The sequence below is a fragment of the Marasmius oreades genome, chromosome 2 (assembly GCF_018924745.1).
Source record: "Marasmius oreades isolate 03SP1 chromosome 2, whole genome shotgun sequence".
NCBI lineage: Eukaryota > Fungi > Basidiomycota > Agaricomycetes > Agaricales > Marasmiaceae > Marasmius > Marasmius oreades.
In genome coordinates, this window is record NC_057324.1 from 3,878,829 (window position 1) to 3,893,422 (window position 14,594).

The 14,594-nt window shown below is 46.1% G+C and overlaps 5 protein-coding genes across 5 annotated transcripts; 4 read left to right on the forward strand and 1 right to left on the reverse strand.

Annotated features, from left to right (window-relative positions):
* Positions 1-1,800: 1,800 nt before the first annotated feature.
* On the reverse strand, positions 1,801-3,866 carry E1B28_005014 (uncharacterized protein; the record flags this gene model as incomplete). Its single annotated transcript, XM_043149553.1, has 7 exons — positions 1,801-1,909; positions 1,958-2,375; positions 2,420-2,602; positions 2,659-2,768; positions 2,825-2,962; positions 3,010-3,476; positions 3,537-3,866. The coding sequence occupies 7 exons, from the start codon at positions 3,864-3,866 to the stop codon at positions 1,801-1,803; spliced, it is 1,755 nt and encodes a 584-aa protein (XP_043014159.1).
* Positions 3,867-4,073: 207 nt separating this feature from the next.
* E1B28_005015 (uncharacterized protein) lies at positions 4,074-4,976 on the forward strand (the record flags this gene model as incomplete). The annotated part of the gene is made up of 2 exons (XM_043149554.1): positions 4,074-4,277; positions 4,329-4,976. 2 exons carry the CDS (start codon positions 4,074-4,076, stop codon positions 4,974-4,976), a joined length of 852 nt encoding a protein of 283 aa, XP_043014160.1.
* Positions 4,977-5,862: 886 nt separating this feature from the next.
* Positions 5,863-8,641, forward strand: E1B28_005016 (uncharacterized protein; the record flags this gene model as incomplete). Its single annotated transcript, XM_043149555.1, has 4 exons — positions 5,863-5,896; positions 5,949-6,991; positions 7,046-7,281; positions 7,339-8,641. The coding sequence occupies 4 exons, from the start codon at positions 5,863-5,865 to the stop codon at positions 8,639-8,641; spliced, it is 2,616 nt and encodes an 871-aa protein (XP_043014161.1).
* Positions 8,642-8,831: 190 nt separating this feature from the next.
* E1B28_005017 (uncharacterized protein) lies at positions 8,832-9,359 on the forward strand (the record flags this gene model as incomplete). The annotated part of the gene is made up of 2 exons (XM_043149556.1): positions 8,832-8,922; positions 8,977-9,359. The coding sequence occupies 2 exons, from the start codon at positions 8,832-8,834 to the stop codon at positions 9,357-9,359; spliced, it is 474 nt and encodes a 157-aa protein (XP_043014162.1).
* Positions 9,360-9,956: 597 nt separating this feature from the next.
* On the forward strand, positions 9,957-12,743 carry E1B28_005018 (uncharacterized protein; the record flags this gene model as incomplete). Its single annotated transcript, XM_043149557.1, has 9 exons — positions 9,957-10,007; positions 10,052-10,251; positions 10,303-10,465; positions 10,560-10,669; positions 10,718-11,124; positions 11,176-11,364; positions 11,416-11,548; positions 11,601-12,253; positions 12,307-12,743. The coding sequence occupies 9 exons, from the start codon at positions 9,957-9,959 to the stop codon at positions 12,741-12,743; spliced, it is 2,343 nt and encodes a 780-aa protein (XP_043014163.1).
* Positions 12,744-14,594: the final 1,851 nt, after the last annotated feature.

The following is a 14,594-nucleotide window of genomic DNA, read 5'->3' on the forward strand; positions in this document are numbered from 1 at the left end:
CAGATTGGATAGAACAAGAGAGAACAAGGGAGCACATGGGGACTCGCCTTGGAAACAAAAAGGGGTCAGGATGTATCCACATGCAAATGTCAAAGATATCCGACTCGGAACAGGAATAAAGAAAATATGAGGAAAAGGAATAAGGAATACTATATTCTGGACAGTTTTATATCTAATTGACATGTACTATACCTGATTAAGGGTACTTTAGTATCTCTGAAAGGGATTTCTCTATATTTTCGACTTTTTACCATATCTTTGACATTTGATTATTATTTATTCGAAAAGGCGTATATAAGGGAGGATGGTAGCAGCAGTATTTTCCCCAGTAACCTACGACAGAAGCCTAAGTGCTTTCACTAGGGGACTCTGGCTTATACTTTGCCCCACTTCTTCGAAGTTGGTGTTTGTATTTGGAAAAGATTGGATTTGAACTTTGAATTTGATTTGAATTTGTTGCCACTTTGGTACTTGGAAACTTTGAACTTGTAGAGTTGCTTTGACTCGAATTTGAATTGAATTTGATAGTTCTATTTGAACTTAGAAAGAATTGAACACCTCCTCGAAGTAGTGAACTTCGTAGAAAGCCTTTGTCATTTTGACTTGTGAACACAGAATTTGAATTTGTTTTGAACCATATAAAGCCCCACCCTTGAAGTCTTATCTTAGAGTCCTCAGTGAACCTTGCTGAGAGTGTCCATTGATACTGACCTCCACAAATCAACTACGCTAATTGCTAGTGTTGGGTTTGGTTTTGCACACTTCGTGCTTGGAGTGTGTTTTGCTGCACCTAGTAGTAGTTTTTAGTGCCGTTACCGTACTAATCTCGATTACTCACCAGGTCTCTGTAGAATTGGTCCAAGGATCCCGAAAAGGTGGCGGCTTTACGCAAATACAAAACCATAATTTTTGCTGGTGGACCTATGAATCCTGCCATTGGGAATATGCTTGTTTCGGAGGGTGTGAATCTTGTACCTTTGTATGGCCAGTGAGTCGCTTTTATGCCCCTCTGTTATGATTAAATATTAACACATGGACCAGAACGGAGACGGCCACTGTGACGTTGTTTTTACCGAGTGAGTAGCGTCCGAGTTCTTGGTTTTCAAACCCAACTCAGAACCCGTATTGTGCGCAGAGGGACCTGCACCCGAAGGGTATCAATATTGGAGAGTGAGTTTTACAAAATGCATATCTGTGATCTTGGAATTTATCAGAGGTGCCACAAAGTTCTCACCGCATTGTCATCCTGTCTTTGTACCATATGATGAACAAGATGGAGTTTTCCGACTCGTATTGAAGGTTCGCTTGAGTCTCCCCTATACTTGATCGGAATTCTATGGCTGACCTCGCTTGATGACACAGGAAACCCCAACCCATCAACCCGCGGTCATCAATACGACCGTTGATGGTGCTCCAGCCCTCGACACTAACGACCCAGGAATATCATTTCCCACGATTAATCCTACACTTAAAAATTAGTAGATTCTTGCACTATACTTTAATCCTATCACTTGTATATAATCCTACAGTAATCCTAACAGTTTAGAGTCTAATCTGACTTATATAATCCCATGGATAATCCTTGATAATCCTTGATAATCCCATTTTTTGAAGAAAGACTGACATTTTATTGCAATTAGCAATAGGATTAATTCTTTTTAATCTAATCCTAATCCGATTGTAATCCAATCTAATCCGACCACAATCTAATCCTTACCCACTATAATCCCTTATAATCTGATTGTACATAATCTAGTTATAATCCGATTGTAATCTAATCTAATCTAATCTGACCACAATCTAGATACCAAGATCATTGTCAGTGCGAGGAGGTCGTTTGATGCGGGAAGGCTTGCGCAGACTGAGCGCTGTGTGATCCACGGTTGATGTCGTTGTCGTTGGGAGACTCCTGGTAGCAGAATAAGCTAAGAACAAAAGAGAGTACTGTAAGACCTACCGTTTCTTTCGGGAGGTAACCGAGCTGGTTTTAATCTTCTTTGTTGCAGCTTTCCTGCCTCCCTGGCTGCCTTTACGCCTCTTCGTGCTGGCCTTAGTGGGAATGTTCAAGGCTATCTCTTCCTCTTCTTCATTGTCACCCTCTTGTTCATGGAGAGTTGACCCTTCACCTGTGACTCCTTGTCCTTGGCTCACTGTCTCAGCAGGTAAAACGTCGGACTCTGATGTGGCAGAATGAGAAACTCCAACAGAACTCGTCACCTCCATGCCTTCTGGCAGGTCGTTTTCGACTGCATGAACATCTGGAACATATTCGGTGGCTTCTGGTGATGCAGGCCGAACATCGTTCATAGACACTGCGGGAGTGGCAGGTGGATCAAAAATAGACTTGTCAGGCAACAGGGTACCTGCTTGTTGGCCTTTTGCAAATCAGTAAAGCATTAGCACATGAACTGTAACTTACTTGTGCAGTTTTCGATGAGCTCAGTCGTAAGTACGCCTCGATGGTCAGCATGTTCTCCATCTTCATTGTTTGCTGTTCCTTCATTGTTGGGTGCTGCATCAGGACCAGGAGGCGTGTCGCTTCTCTCCATTGTGAAATCTTCAACATGGGCCTCGTCGCTGGTATCCTTGCCTTTACCCTTAGCTAGACAATGTGACTCGTTAATGAAACTGTGAAATCAATAATCAATGAGTACTTACTCTGGGACTTGTGCCATTTTTTCAGCGGCTTCAGAAAGCTGTCTTCGAATTTCCGGAAATCATCGTCGGCGATCTTGAAGCCTTCGGCCTTTGTCCGAGTCATGGATAACCTGAAATTTCATATAAAGCTGTGCCCAACAGTCAATGACATGAAATTAACACGTACATCCTTACTTCTGGTTCACCATATGCAACAGGTTTGATGGTGTGAACGACGAACGAGACGTCCCTGTATTGCCCCCAGTCATCACCGATCATCTGCTGTAGTGCTGTAGCTACAGCTAACTCAAGCTGTTCTTGATTTCTGTAAAAAGATAAGCAGCGAGGAGAATGTTACAAGTACAAACCCACTGGAGGATGACATCCATTGGCGGCTTCACCGCATGACCATCATTGTACTCTTTTGCTGCCTCTTCAAGTTCCGCCATTTCTTCGTCACTCAGCTTCCTCATACGTTCAGTTATCGCCTTCTGGTAGGGGCCCAAAAACCCGCCTCCTCCTTTGCCTTGAGCACCAGCAGCAGCCTCTGCCAAAATTTCGTCCTTGAATTTCTCTGCATAAATGTTCCTTGCACTGACAGCGCGAGGTTTCATTGTTGACATAGCTCGCTGCTCACCACTCGTTCCACTGACTGGAGGAGCTGCGTGTGTTGGTGTCATCTTGATGGTGGGGGCAGTCGAGGTTGCGCTGATGGGGAGAGGGTTGACAGCTGTGGGAGGGGCAGTTGGGTTGTTGGTACCGCCCTCTTGACGTGCTGGCTTTTCCTTATTACCCTTCCTAGTTTCGCGAGCTATGTTCATGAAGTACCTGTAAATAACCTAATCGTGGCTGCCATTAGTATTGCAAGTCCGATGATAGATGGAACAAGAAACACCTACTTCCAAGATAGCCTCATGGGGCGATGTGATTGTAAACTTGGCGCGGAATGAGTCCACTATGCCACTAGTGTCGAGCCAATCACGTTTGGCACCTTTCTTCAATTTTGCATCGGTTTCTTCCAACGCCCAATAATAGGCGTTCCAATGACCTTCGCTGGATAGCCATCTGTGATGCTCGCTGGTGAGTTTAAAACCCGCTGTAGCTCGTCGAGGTGGAGCAGGCCCTCCTGCAGTGGCTGGTTGATATGGAGGTGGCGGTCCTTCAGGGACTAATGGTCCATCGTTGTTAGCTAGAACCGGATCCATAACATTGACACGAAGGGCACTCATGTTGATGGGCAAAGTGAAGGAGAAGTGAAAGTTGTTGTAAATCTAAAACGATTGTTTAGATTCTGGAACATGTAACGTGATGCAGCAAGAAACATTAGGCCACTTGAATTGGCACGAAACTAGAAAACAATAAGAACTTGCGATAATAAAGTCAGTCATTATATAGAACGAAAGTAAATTTACCTTGTCTCGTTTCCCTGTGATAAGATGGCAAAGGGCAAGGCTTCTACTCCTCTCCAGAAAGAGAAAAATCGCTTTTGCGATGCCCTAACTCTCGAGATGAAAAAACTGGTAGATTTGATTATGCCAGATCTCCCACTGGACTACGAGGAGAACGGCTGTGAGTGGAAACACGCTCGCAACTACGGAAAAGGACGAATTTTTTATAACATCGGACGTATCTACAAACGAGTAAGTACTGCGTTACGGATGAGGATAATGGTATACTTACCGCATACTCAGTGTATGAATGACAGCCATATCCACCGCTACAAAGCGGTATATGTATCATCAGCTCTCCCACAAGCTTCACTCAATCAATTCATTCAGTTGAGGGCTGTTTTCGAGTTGGCTGGGCAGAAATATTCGGATCAACCAAATGTGCATTCAACCGCCGACGAAAAGATGGCGGTGATGGGCTGGTTGTTGGAGAAAGCCCAGGGAAGTGTTGCTGGTGAAATCGCGAATCATCCCAATAACCGAGAAATTTTGTCCACTCCACGAGCCCGCCTCCCTTCCAAGAATTTCACTTTCAGCTCCCCACCTCAACTAGCAACGCCTACAACAGACGCACGCTTAGCTGTGTTCAACTCGACACCACAGGCTGGGCCATCCAAAGGTTCAAGAACCCCCAATTCCTCTCCACTATACTCCTCTCCATGCCCACCACCTGCCCTTAAACGCAAGGCGATAGGTGACGCAATGCCTTCCTACCCGAAAAAACACAAAACTGCCGAGGTTTCTGGTGAGACGGTGAGGACTCCTAACAGAAAGGGCAAGGAACGGAGTGTCTTCCTCGGCGTGATCGAAATTTCCGACAGTGAAGACATGAATGCGAATGAGGGTGGATATGACTTGCCAACCATTTGGCTTAGCGACAGTGATGATTAGGATGAAGGAAGGCGATTTTGGAGATGGGATTCATGTAGTTGAAGCTGTTGATGTAAAGAATGGGGCGGACTTAGTTGACGAAGTTCAACAGTTTCGTGAAACGTACAGTGTGAATAAAATTCCCAAGCGATCCTATGTTAGTTCTCGCGATAACCTAGTCAAAACCAGCCTGTCAAAAAGAATAACGGTCAACACGAGTTTTGGCGAAAGTGTGCACTTGACGCACAGTTTGCTTTCCGTTTTTTTTCTTTCGTTTTCTTTCATTTCTCATTATATTTGGGCCGTTCTTACTTGTTTCTAAAGTATATCAAACTTTCTTTAATTAAACTACGGTGTCTACGAGTTGGGCGTTGTACTAACCCTTGATGATGGTGGTACGACGTTGAGTTGAGCAGGAGGTGTCACATAGTGACACCTCCTGCTCAACTCAACGTCGTACCACCATCATCAAGGTTGAAGGTACGCTCATTATGATTTTGTATGTAGAAACTAGTTAGAATACTTTAAAAACATTTCTTATACAATGAAATGAACGCCCTGAGAGTGAAAATAAAAGAGAAAAAGAAAGAAAGAAAAAATTACGCTGTATACGACGTCGAAGTCGCTCACGGCGGCTGCTGGCACTGGCACTGGCACTGGCGCTACTGCCATCTCTAAGACCGCTAACTCGGGAGTCTGACACTCTTGTTTTCGGTATAGGTTTCGCTTCTTGAGGGAGGAAGCCGTTCTGTTCAAACAAATCCGCCCCTGATCGTTTGATCAATAACCAATGGTACGTTCAACATCGAGCAACTTCTTACTTATCTTAAGTAACGGTTATTTCTAGCCCCCAGTTGTTCGTTTCCTAGACGTTGAAGCCGAGGATGAGAGCTCCTCCAATGGAGATATGGACGAGTATGAACGGGATGATTATGAGCAAGGTACGGTGATACGTTCACAGGATGTTTAACGCTTCTCTTAACCGTTCAACAGATGATGAACCGGTCTCTAGCTCAGAAGAATGCGGTGCGGGAACTTCTCGCAATGTTACAGCGCATCAACAACAACAATCGCCTCGTTTATTTCAAACTATCTACGACAAATACACATCGAACTCCCGTCCTGCTGCAAGAATCGAATCCCCTCAGATTGACGCAGAGGCATCTACCTCTCACCCCATGATTCCCGTCCTTCATCGGCATGGCTTAATTGACCCTACATCCAGCGCCAACTCGATTGACAACGCCCAAGCGTATGTCTCGTCTATATGCCCTGTGGGGGGTCAACAGCTCAAGCAATGGGTGAAGTGGTCCAAAGGAGCCGCTAAAGCACCGGATGGCGGCTTCGAGCATAGGCCTCTGGCACCAGGAGAGTGGGTAGTAGTGGGAAGAGGGACATATACTGGTGATGCCGCACAAATACTTCGATGTAGTTCTGCAACAACTGGAGAGGAAGGGTATCGGGTGCTAATCGTCCCCTGTATCGCGCCGCTTTGGGTTCTGGAATCCAAGAAGCGAAAGAGGGGTGCCCGCTTTGATGCACGTTTGTTCGACCTGGAGGACTACGACGTTGATGTGGCGCCGGAGGCACGCGATCTTCGTCTGTACTCTTTTCTCGGAAAAACATTCAGTCATGGCCTTCTGATAAAATTCTTTCGGACGTCGACGTTAACGCCCATCAGCTGTATACCCTCGCGCACGCGCTTCCTTTTCAAAGATCACCCTTTTTCGAATAGATTCCCCTATCCTCAACCTGATTTTTGGTACTTCGAATCTGACGAAGTCGTAGACGTTATGGATGACCCTCTGGTCCCGAATGGGCGAGGTATCCTTCAAATCGTTGACAACACGAACTACACTGTCAATTTCGGGGATACTGGTACACACTGTGTTAAGAAAAGCAGCTTACGGAAGATCGTCGTCCTTGGCGATTATGTTGAAGTTATTGTTGGTCGTTATGCGGGAGCGGAGGGCCTTGTTGTGGCCAAACATGGCTCCATTCTCGCAATATCGCAGAAATCAAGTCGCAAAGGGATCGTGGGTGGTTTCTCTTCACACACGAATAAGCCCTTGATATATTTTCGCCCTTAGGACATGCTTGTTGACGCTAACTCCTGCAAGCGCTGCACATGCGCTGCGTTTCACCATTCGAGCATTCCCTGGTATAACGTAGATGTGACCATCATTCAAGGATTGTACTCTCCGCGAGATGCAGTTATCAAGGATGTGAAGCGGGGTCGCTACAACGACTGCCTTGTTCTGAATGTTTACATTCCGGAACTGGGGTGTTCTGCAGAGGTGGAGGATGTCAATGTTACATTAAAAGGGTACGTTCAATTGCTCCTCGTCAACGTTCAAATGTTGACCATCATCCTTACAATCAGGCTCACGTCGTTCACGCCTTTGTGGGAAATGCTACCACTCGACCCAATTAAGCACAGACAATATCATATTGATCGCACGATCAGAGTGATGCGGTCTGGAAAGGTTCCCTGGCTCGGTATTGAGGTTGCTGTTATACGCGGCCCATTCAAGGGTTCACGAGCTCTTGTTCGTGATGTCAATCGCACCAGCAATGACTATGCGGTCTCTGGCCTCGAACTCACAGTTGAACTGAAGGTATTCAGTGCGAATGGAAGCAACCGACTCGAAAAGGTGTACTATGATCACGTTCGGGAATGGCGGACAGGAAAGCTGCTCTATCAGTATCGCGCTTTGAACAGACAGCAGGAATTCTATCTTCCCTGCGAGAAGTTTGAACCCACCATTGTAACCATTGAACGTACACCTCTGACATTTCAACCACTTGAGCTAAAGGAACGCCCTGGCCCTGTTGACTGGGAAAGGTTACTCAAGGAGACAGAAGAAGAGTTGGCAAAACAGTTGAAGGAGATGGAGGAATACGAGAAGGCAAACTCAGAGATCCCTCCAGGAGGCACTCCTGTACCAATTCGAGACCAGAGTTCTGTTGTCGACATCTGGGATCCTTACTTTGATGATGGATGGGATGATTTAGACATGTACAGCAGCTCGTGGCCAGTACCGGACACCCTTCAAGTTCCTGCATGTGAAGCGAGCACCAGCTCACAACCCATACCCTGTTCTCCGGACCACTGGCTCTTCGATCGTCGCCTCCTGAATGTGCCAATTCTTGTCGATATCAAGGGAGGTCCCCACGATACGTCAAGCAAAAAGGCAGGTGTCTTTGTCAAGCCGACACTCTCACCCATCGGGATGGTAGTTGCGAGGTACAACACTAGGAGCGAGAACCTCGATCTACCTCACAACTGTATTGTAAAATTTCGAAAAAGGCCGAGCGGAGAGAGCTTGTTGATCGTTGTCGGTGGAAACGACGAACATATTGGAAAACTTGTACGCGTCATCGAGTCGTTCCACTCTGACAAAGCCAAAACGGAGAGCTGGGCTGTGTGTGGTGTGGTATCGGGTCGCGGTAAGGATGTACAGTTCACAGGAGAAATTTTCGAGGTCTCGACGGAGTTTCTTGAGACGGTTGATGAAACATCTGGAGATCGAGCATGGGCCAAGCATACTCTGCTGCCTCGTGCGCAAATGGCTGCCCGCAATCAACGCCGGCCTATACGACAGCCGGGGGAAGTGGATTATGCGTCACTTGCACAGGTGATTCATCAGCAGAACCGGGATGTTGCTGCTGCAAAGTTGACCTAACTTGCTGGCTTGTATTCGCTCTCTTACCGTGTACCTATATCATATATTCTATAGTCCTGTATCTTGTATTTTCTTGTACTACATCTCGATGATATCGGTAGATTGAAAATTCCCCTTGGAATGTGTCTGGCCTCTTCGTGGCCCAAGGGACTAGTAACCGCCTCGGCGGTGAAGCCAACAGACACCAACAATGGAGATGCGGAGACAGCTCAGCCCCGTGGCTGAGAAAAAACATGCAGGCATTGTTTCCGTTGTTTCTGCCACATTGTTTCTGCCCCAAGGTGTGTCCTCACAATAACCTCACTCAACAACGTTCATAATCTACTGCTCAACAGTCGTTAAGCAGTCAACGATGCCGCCCAGGTTCAAGGTCAAGGCTCCTAAACTCCCATCTACCGCAAAACTGAACCGCGAAGCAAAGAAGAAGAAATGGGCTGGCATGTCTCCTCTAGGGACACCGTCAAACCCTCAGCCTCAACCTTCGGAGGAGCAAGAAGTCATGAACATGTCTACTTACTTCAAAGAAGATGGTACTTGGGAGCATAATGAGCTTGAGCTGTCACCGAGAAAGAAAAAGCGGGTGAAGGTTCTTGAAGATATGGTAGAAGAGTGCAGAGAAACTGCTGATTTTGCAGACGAGTTTGTAGAGGATAGATCAATCATGAATGATGACGGGAATCCAGAATGGGAAGACGAGCCAGACTCAGAAAACTGTTGAAAATGACCGCAGGTATGTGGCTTTCATCAATATCACGTTCTTCTCTCACTCGCCAACAGGGTACAAGTGTTCTCATGGCGCCCTTACTAGAGAGGTTACAAGACATTCAAGATGCCTACATTTCACAGCACTATGATCCCCGGGTATCACTTGCCTGCACCTGCAGCTCGGGCTTGATGCAACTGTTTCGCTGCCGGCAGTGTTGGCTAGGCGGTGTTTGCTGTGAGAAATGCATTGTTTCTCAGCACCGTGGATTGCCTTTCCATAACATCGAGAGCTGGAATGGTCGATTTTTTGAGTTGTCTAGTCTCGGTGAACTTGGTGCACGTGTATATCTCGGACATGGAGGGGAGCCTTGTCCTGAGGCGAACGCCGACAAGCTTCAAAAATTAACCTTGGTTCACACCACAGGAATTCATGAAATCTTCGTGAATTTCTGTTTTTGCGTAGGGCATTCCTCGAACTTTCAGCAACTGCTCGATTGCCGCCTCTTCCCTGGAACTGTGGACTCACCTCGTTCTGTCTTCAGCTTCGAGGTTCTTATCGACTTCCACCTTCATACTCTCACTAGCAAGAAAGCAGCCTACGATTATTACGATGCTCTTAGAAGGAAAACTGATCCTGTTCTCCCTCATTACACGAAGGCAGGTATCTTTCTTTAGTATAGATTCAATAACTAATTGGCTTTCCAGTCCCGTTACCGACCGTTTTTGCGTGTTGCACGCATCCATCGACATCTATCTACTAAGCGCCGTTCCGGACAATCTCATGGCGTCGATACTCATGTTCCGCATCGACGCCCAGGATGCACTGCACTCCATTGCCCCGCTTGTCCTGAGCCAGGTTTTAACATAGATGTTGATGAGATTAGGGATGTTAAACCTGAATTCCGGTATGTCTTCTGACTGGCACACATGACAGTAGCTTATATACAGCAATACAGACATACAGTCACTCGTTTTTTTGCGGTTGATGGTTGCCACAGTGCTCAACAATTGAAGAAGCGTGATGACCCTGATGATGTGGCTCTGAACGGCGGCTCAGCCTACTTTGTAAAGCGTGAGCCGTTCAGAGCATATGCGAGCAAACAGACAGGAGAACCCGATGTAAGCTCTAGTTATATTCAGTTTGAGCTCGGCGCACTGATATTTTACTTTGCAGCCTCTTCATTGCTCTTGACTACGTGCTGCTCGCATGCAGAACATCCTCAAATTCAAGAATGCTATTGTAACGGGAATAGTGGGCATGATCTGCACACGCCACGGCTTTTTTTATCCATCTGGTATGGTCGACATGGATAGAGGCGAGGGGTGGGTTCCGACGCTAATCCTTGAGTATTTAGCTGACCTCTAATGTAGATACCACCTGGTGGATTGGATTATTTATCAGGGTTTCTCGATGTATCCAAATCTCCGGTGGATTTTCGGAAGTTATGACCTATGGTGTATCTACATCAAGAACTTCATCAAGCGGTTGCGGAACAACAGCGAGTTCTTCAACAACGAAGAAACCCTAAAGCTATTGGAAACAGTAACTGGTGCCATTCCTCAAGGTCATATCGATGGACACAATGACGACTGCAAAGCGAAGTATCATTTTGCCTATACTAGGTTTGTTGCGATGACCATCAGGGAACTGGTAGAAACTCCTTGGGCAGTGGAGAAGCTGACTGGTGGAAGCACAAGGCACATGAACGATGGTCATCGTCACGACACACTGGATGATTTCCATGGCTTTTGGAACTGGCAAAAATACCAAAAACTCGGTACATATTCTTATTTTGAATGTTGGTCAGCTATTCCTCATCACATCTTAGGATCGGCACTGAAGTCCAAGTGGGCAAAAGCAGTGCAAATGATAGCGGAATTACAGCCCACCTTCGACGAGCTTTCCGGTTCTTTTGAACCAACAGTTATAGCAGAATGGGAGCAGCTCTACATCAAGCCATTACCAGGTCCTCGTGATGACATTGCTGAAGATCTTTTTGTAAGCCGTGTGGACAAGAGTACGTTAATCACTGGCATTCTCGAGGGTAGCTAACGACAACATTTAATAGATATTCCATCCCTTAAGACCAGAATATCAGAACAGATAACGAAGGAGCGAGTCAACGTGGACAGCCAAAGTCAACAGGCCCTCGATGGCGTAACAGACTTGATTCTAACGGGAATCAACCTGGATCGTACACGGTGAGTGGAGTATTATGGGCTAGTTTTTTTATGTTAACCTTGTTGTGTATAGCTGCAAAATATTGCGTTTGGCCTCGCTTAGCAATCCTCCCAAGGATAAGCTGAAGAAGATGGATGCAGCACGCACTCGTTTTCACAAAGACAGTCTAGCATTCAGCGAAATGATGTCTAGTTACTATCCGGCACTGGTGTCGCTAATTCAGCGCCATGCAAAGGATCTCAACCTACAGCATCCTGAAAGGAACACTCTACCCCTCCCCAGTTCTTTCAATGGTCATGAGCGTAACGCGTGTGGTTTGTCCCAAGCAGCTGCTATCGAATGTAGCCTGCGTGAGGGTCTAGCACATGACTGTCTAGAAGACGTTCGCATACGTGTTCTCACATACAACCATATAGTTGCTGTGAAAAAGGTTGAGGTTACAGGCCAACGTCAACATACTCGAGCTCAAGGGCTGCTTTGCACTCAAATGAATGGCGCAAAAGATGCCTGCCGCCTTTATAATCATAACCGACAAGCTCTTATTGCATTGGGATTGGATGAACATGATCAAGAGATACGAGCGTTAAAGGAGACTGAGCTATGGTGCAGAAATACGAGCAAGGCCAGACACCTTGGCTCCAGTCAACCAGATCCCTGGTATTGGTCAATTGGGCGTCGAAACATAAATGAGGACTCAGATGAGTCAGAGAAGTGGAAGGTTGAAAGTAAGTCATGGTTCAATTGTGGATCTGCTACAGCTAAACTGATAATAATATAGTGCACCGGGTTAAATGGTTCCATGACCGAGCAATACTGGATAGATGGAAGGAGGAGAAAGAGATTCTGGAAGCTGAATATCCCCGCATAGTACGAGCACATGCACAAATGCAGGAGATTTGGAACATGCTTGCTGATGAGCATGCTCAGCTTGCAAGGTCTCTGAAGGTGGGAGTGGGCAACACCTCTCGACAATGTATGGTGCTGCTAGGATATGAGTCATATGCCCAAAAACAGGCTTATGTACATGAAAAACTTGGGTTCAATGTTGAAAGGGAGTGGCAGATGAAGGAGAAGGTGAAGCCTAGTAGGAGAAAATGGGATAAGAGGGTGCATAGTGAGGATAATGAGGAGTCTAAAGATGATGGCAATGATGAGTGGGAGACGGTGAATGATTTTGCCTATCTTGATGAGGAAGTATTAGATGAGGAGGATTAAATGTAGACTATCTAAGTAATATAGTATTGTTCAAAAGCATGGTTCCAGTGGGATTACAGTATGATTAATCTAAATCTGGTAGGATTATCTTGGATTAATCAAATCTGGTGAGATTACTTAGGATTAATATGAACAGCTGAAAGGTCATTTACATAGGATTACATAGGATTACATAGGATTACATAGGATTATTTAGAATTAATGTCAATGTCTCCTGGTATGGATAGGATTATATAGGATTATATAGTATTTATTTTTCATTGTGATTGGTTCAGATTATGTTCAAAGTTGATAGGATTAACTTGTAGTGATAGGATTAAATAACAGTGGTAGAATCTACTAAATTTTGAGTCTAGGATTAATCATATGTAGTGCAATTGTTGAACGACCTGATTGTTCGACACCCCGATAATCCAGAACTATGGCAGGTTTATGGAAGGGGAGATGACCAGATTATGCACTCTTCTGGAGAGAAGGTTTGTTTCTAAATTTGAGAAGATCGGCCCCGACACTGTTAACCAGACCTGCCATCCTCTAGACTAATCCTGTTCTGCTCGGTACGAAATCCATTTTATTTATTTATTGAGTATTGAACACTGAGGCCCTGGGGTTACGAAGAGGATATCATTATGAAAGACCCCAACGTCGCGAACTGTATCATGTTCGGACGTGGTCGATTCCATGCAGGAATTATAGTTACTCCTGTTCAAGAGAAAGCATTTTCTCCAAACGACCTGGAAAAAGTGGCTTTGTTCCGGAACGAGATTTGGTATGTACCGTCCTGGGAATCCAAACAGAGTTTGACCGGTAGCCTGTTGATAGGCCGTCTATTGAGAAAGCAAATGACTATGCGCCTCAGCACTAGTGTTGTGCGGGCTCGGGCTCAGGCCCTAGGCCGGCCCGAGCCGAGCCCTGGGCTTTGCAAGCCGAGCCGAGCCCGGGATAAGGCTTTGAAGGGCTCAAGGCTCGGGCTTGCAGTTTGGAAAGCCCAAGCCTTGGGCCTGAGCCCGGGCTTCTAATATGTAATCAATGTATTTCTTTTTCGGGACTGGCAGGTTACCAAAATGGTCCATTAAACCGAAGTATTAATGGCCGGCTATGAATTTAATATAAATAATTCACATGACTGTAAATTTGCCGTAAATATATGTCGGCTGCTGGCCCCCACTGCTGCCGATTACTTCCAAACGGCTTTCTTTGCCAAATTCTGGCACTAAGTTCAACAGACACAAAGGAACGTGGCTCTGGGTTCATAGAATGTACTAAAAATTTGATATTTTTACAGCCATACTTCTTTTAAAATTTTGTACAGTAAGCCTGGGCTCAGGCCCAAGCCGTGGGCTTGGTGCCCGGAGCTTGGGCTCAGGGCTCGGGCTTGAGAATTTACAGGCCCAAGCCCTCTCAAGCCGAGCCCAAGCCCGGGCTTCAGGCCAAGCCCGAGCCCGCACATCACTACTCAGCACTCTCGGATATTCATCAGGAAACAGGGAAATGGCCCGTACACCCGGGCCGACACTCAGTAGACACTGTACATAACATACCATACGTCACAATCCGTAACATCGGCACATCACTATTGGGCTCTCCATGCCCCTCCATGCCGTCAATACCTGTCCGGTTGCCGCCAGTATCGTCCGTATTGCGTCACTGGTGTCACAGTATAGTTCGTAGAAGCCGTAGCGCTGAGTACCCGCTCAGTACACCTGGTATAACTCTGTATCAGTAGATTCAGTACTATAATCCCCACAACTTTTCTTCCCTGAAAGCTACCAGTAGTCAGTGCCATGGTGTTCATTAGGATTGGGTTGAACACTTTTCATTTACTCCATACTACTGTGGCCTCCAGACATC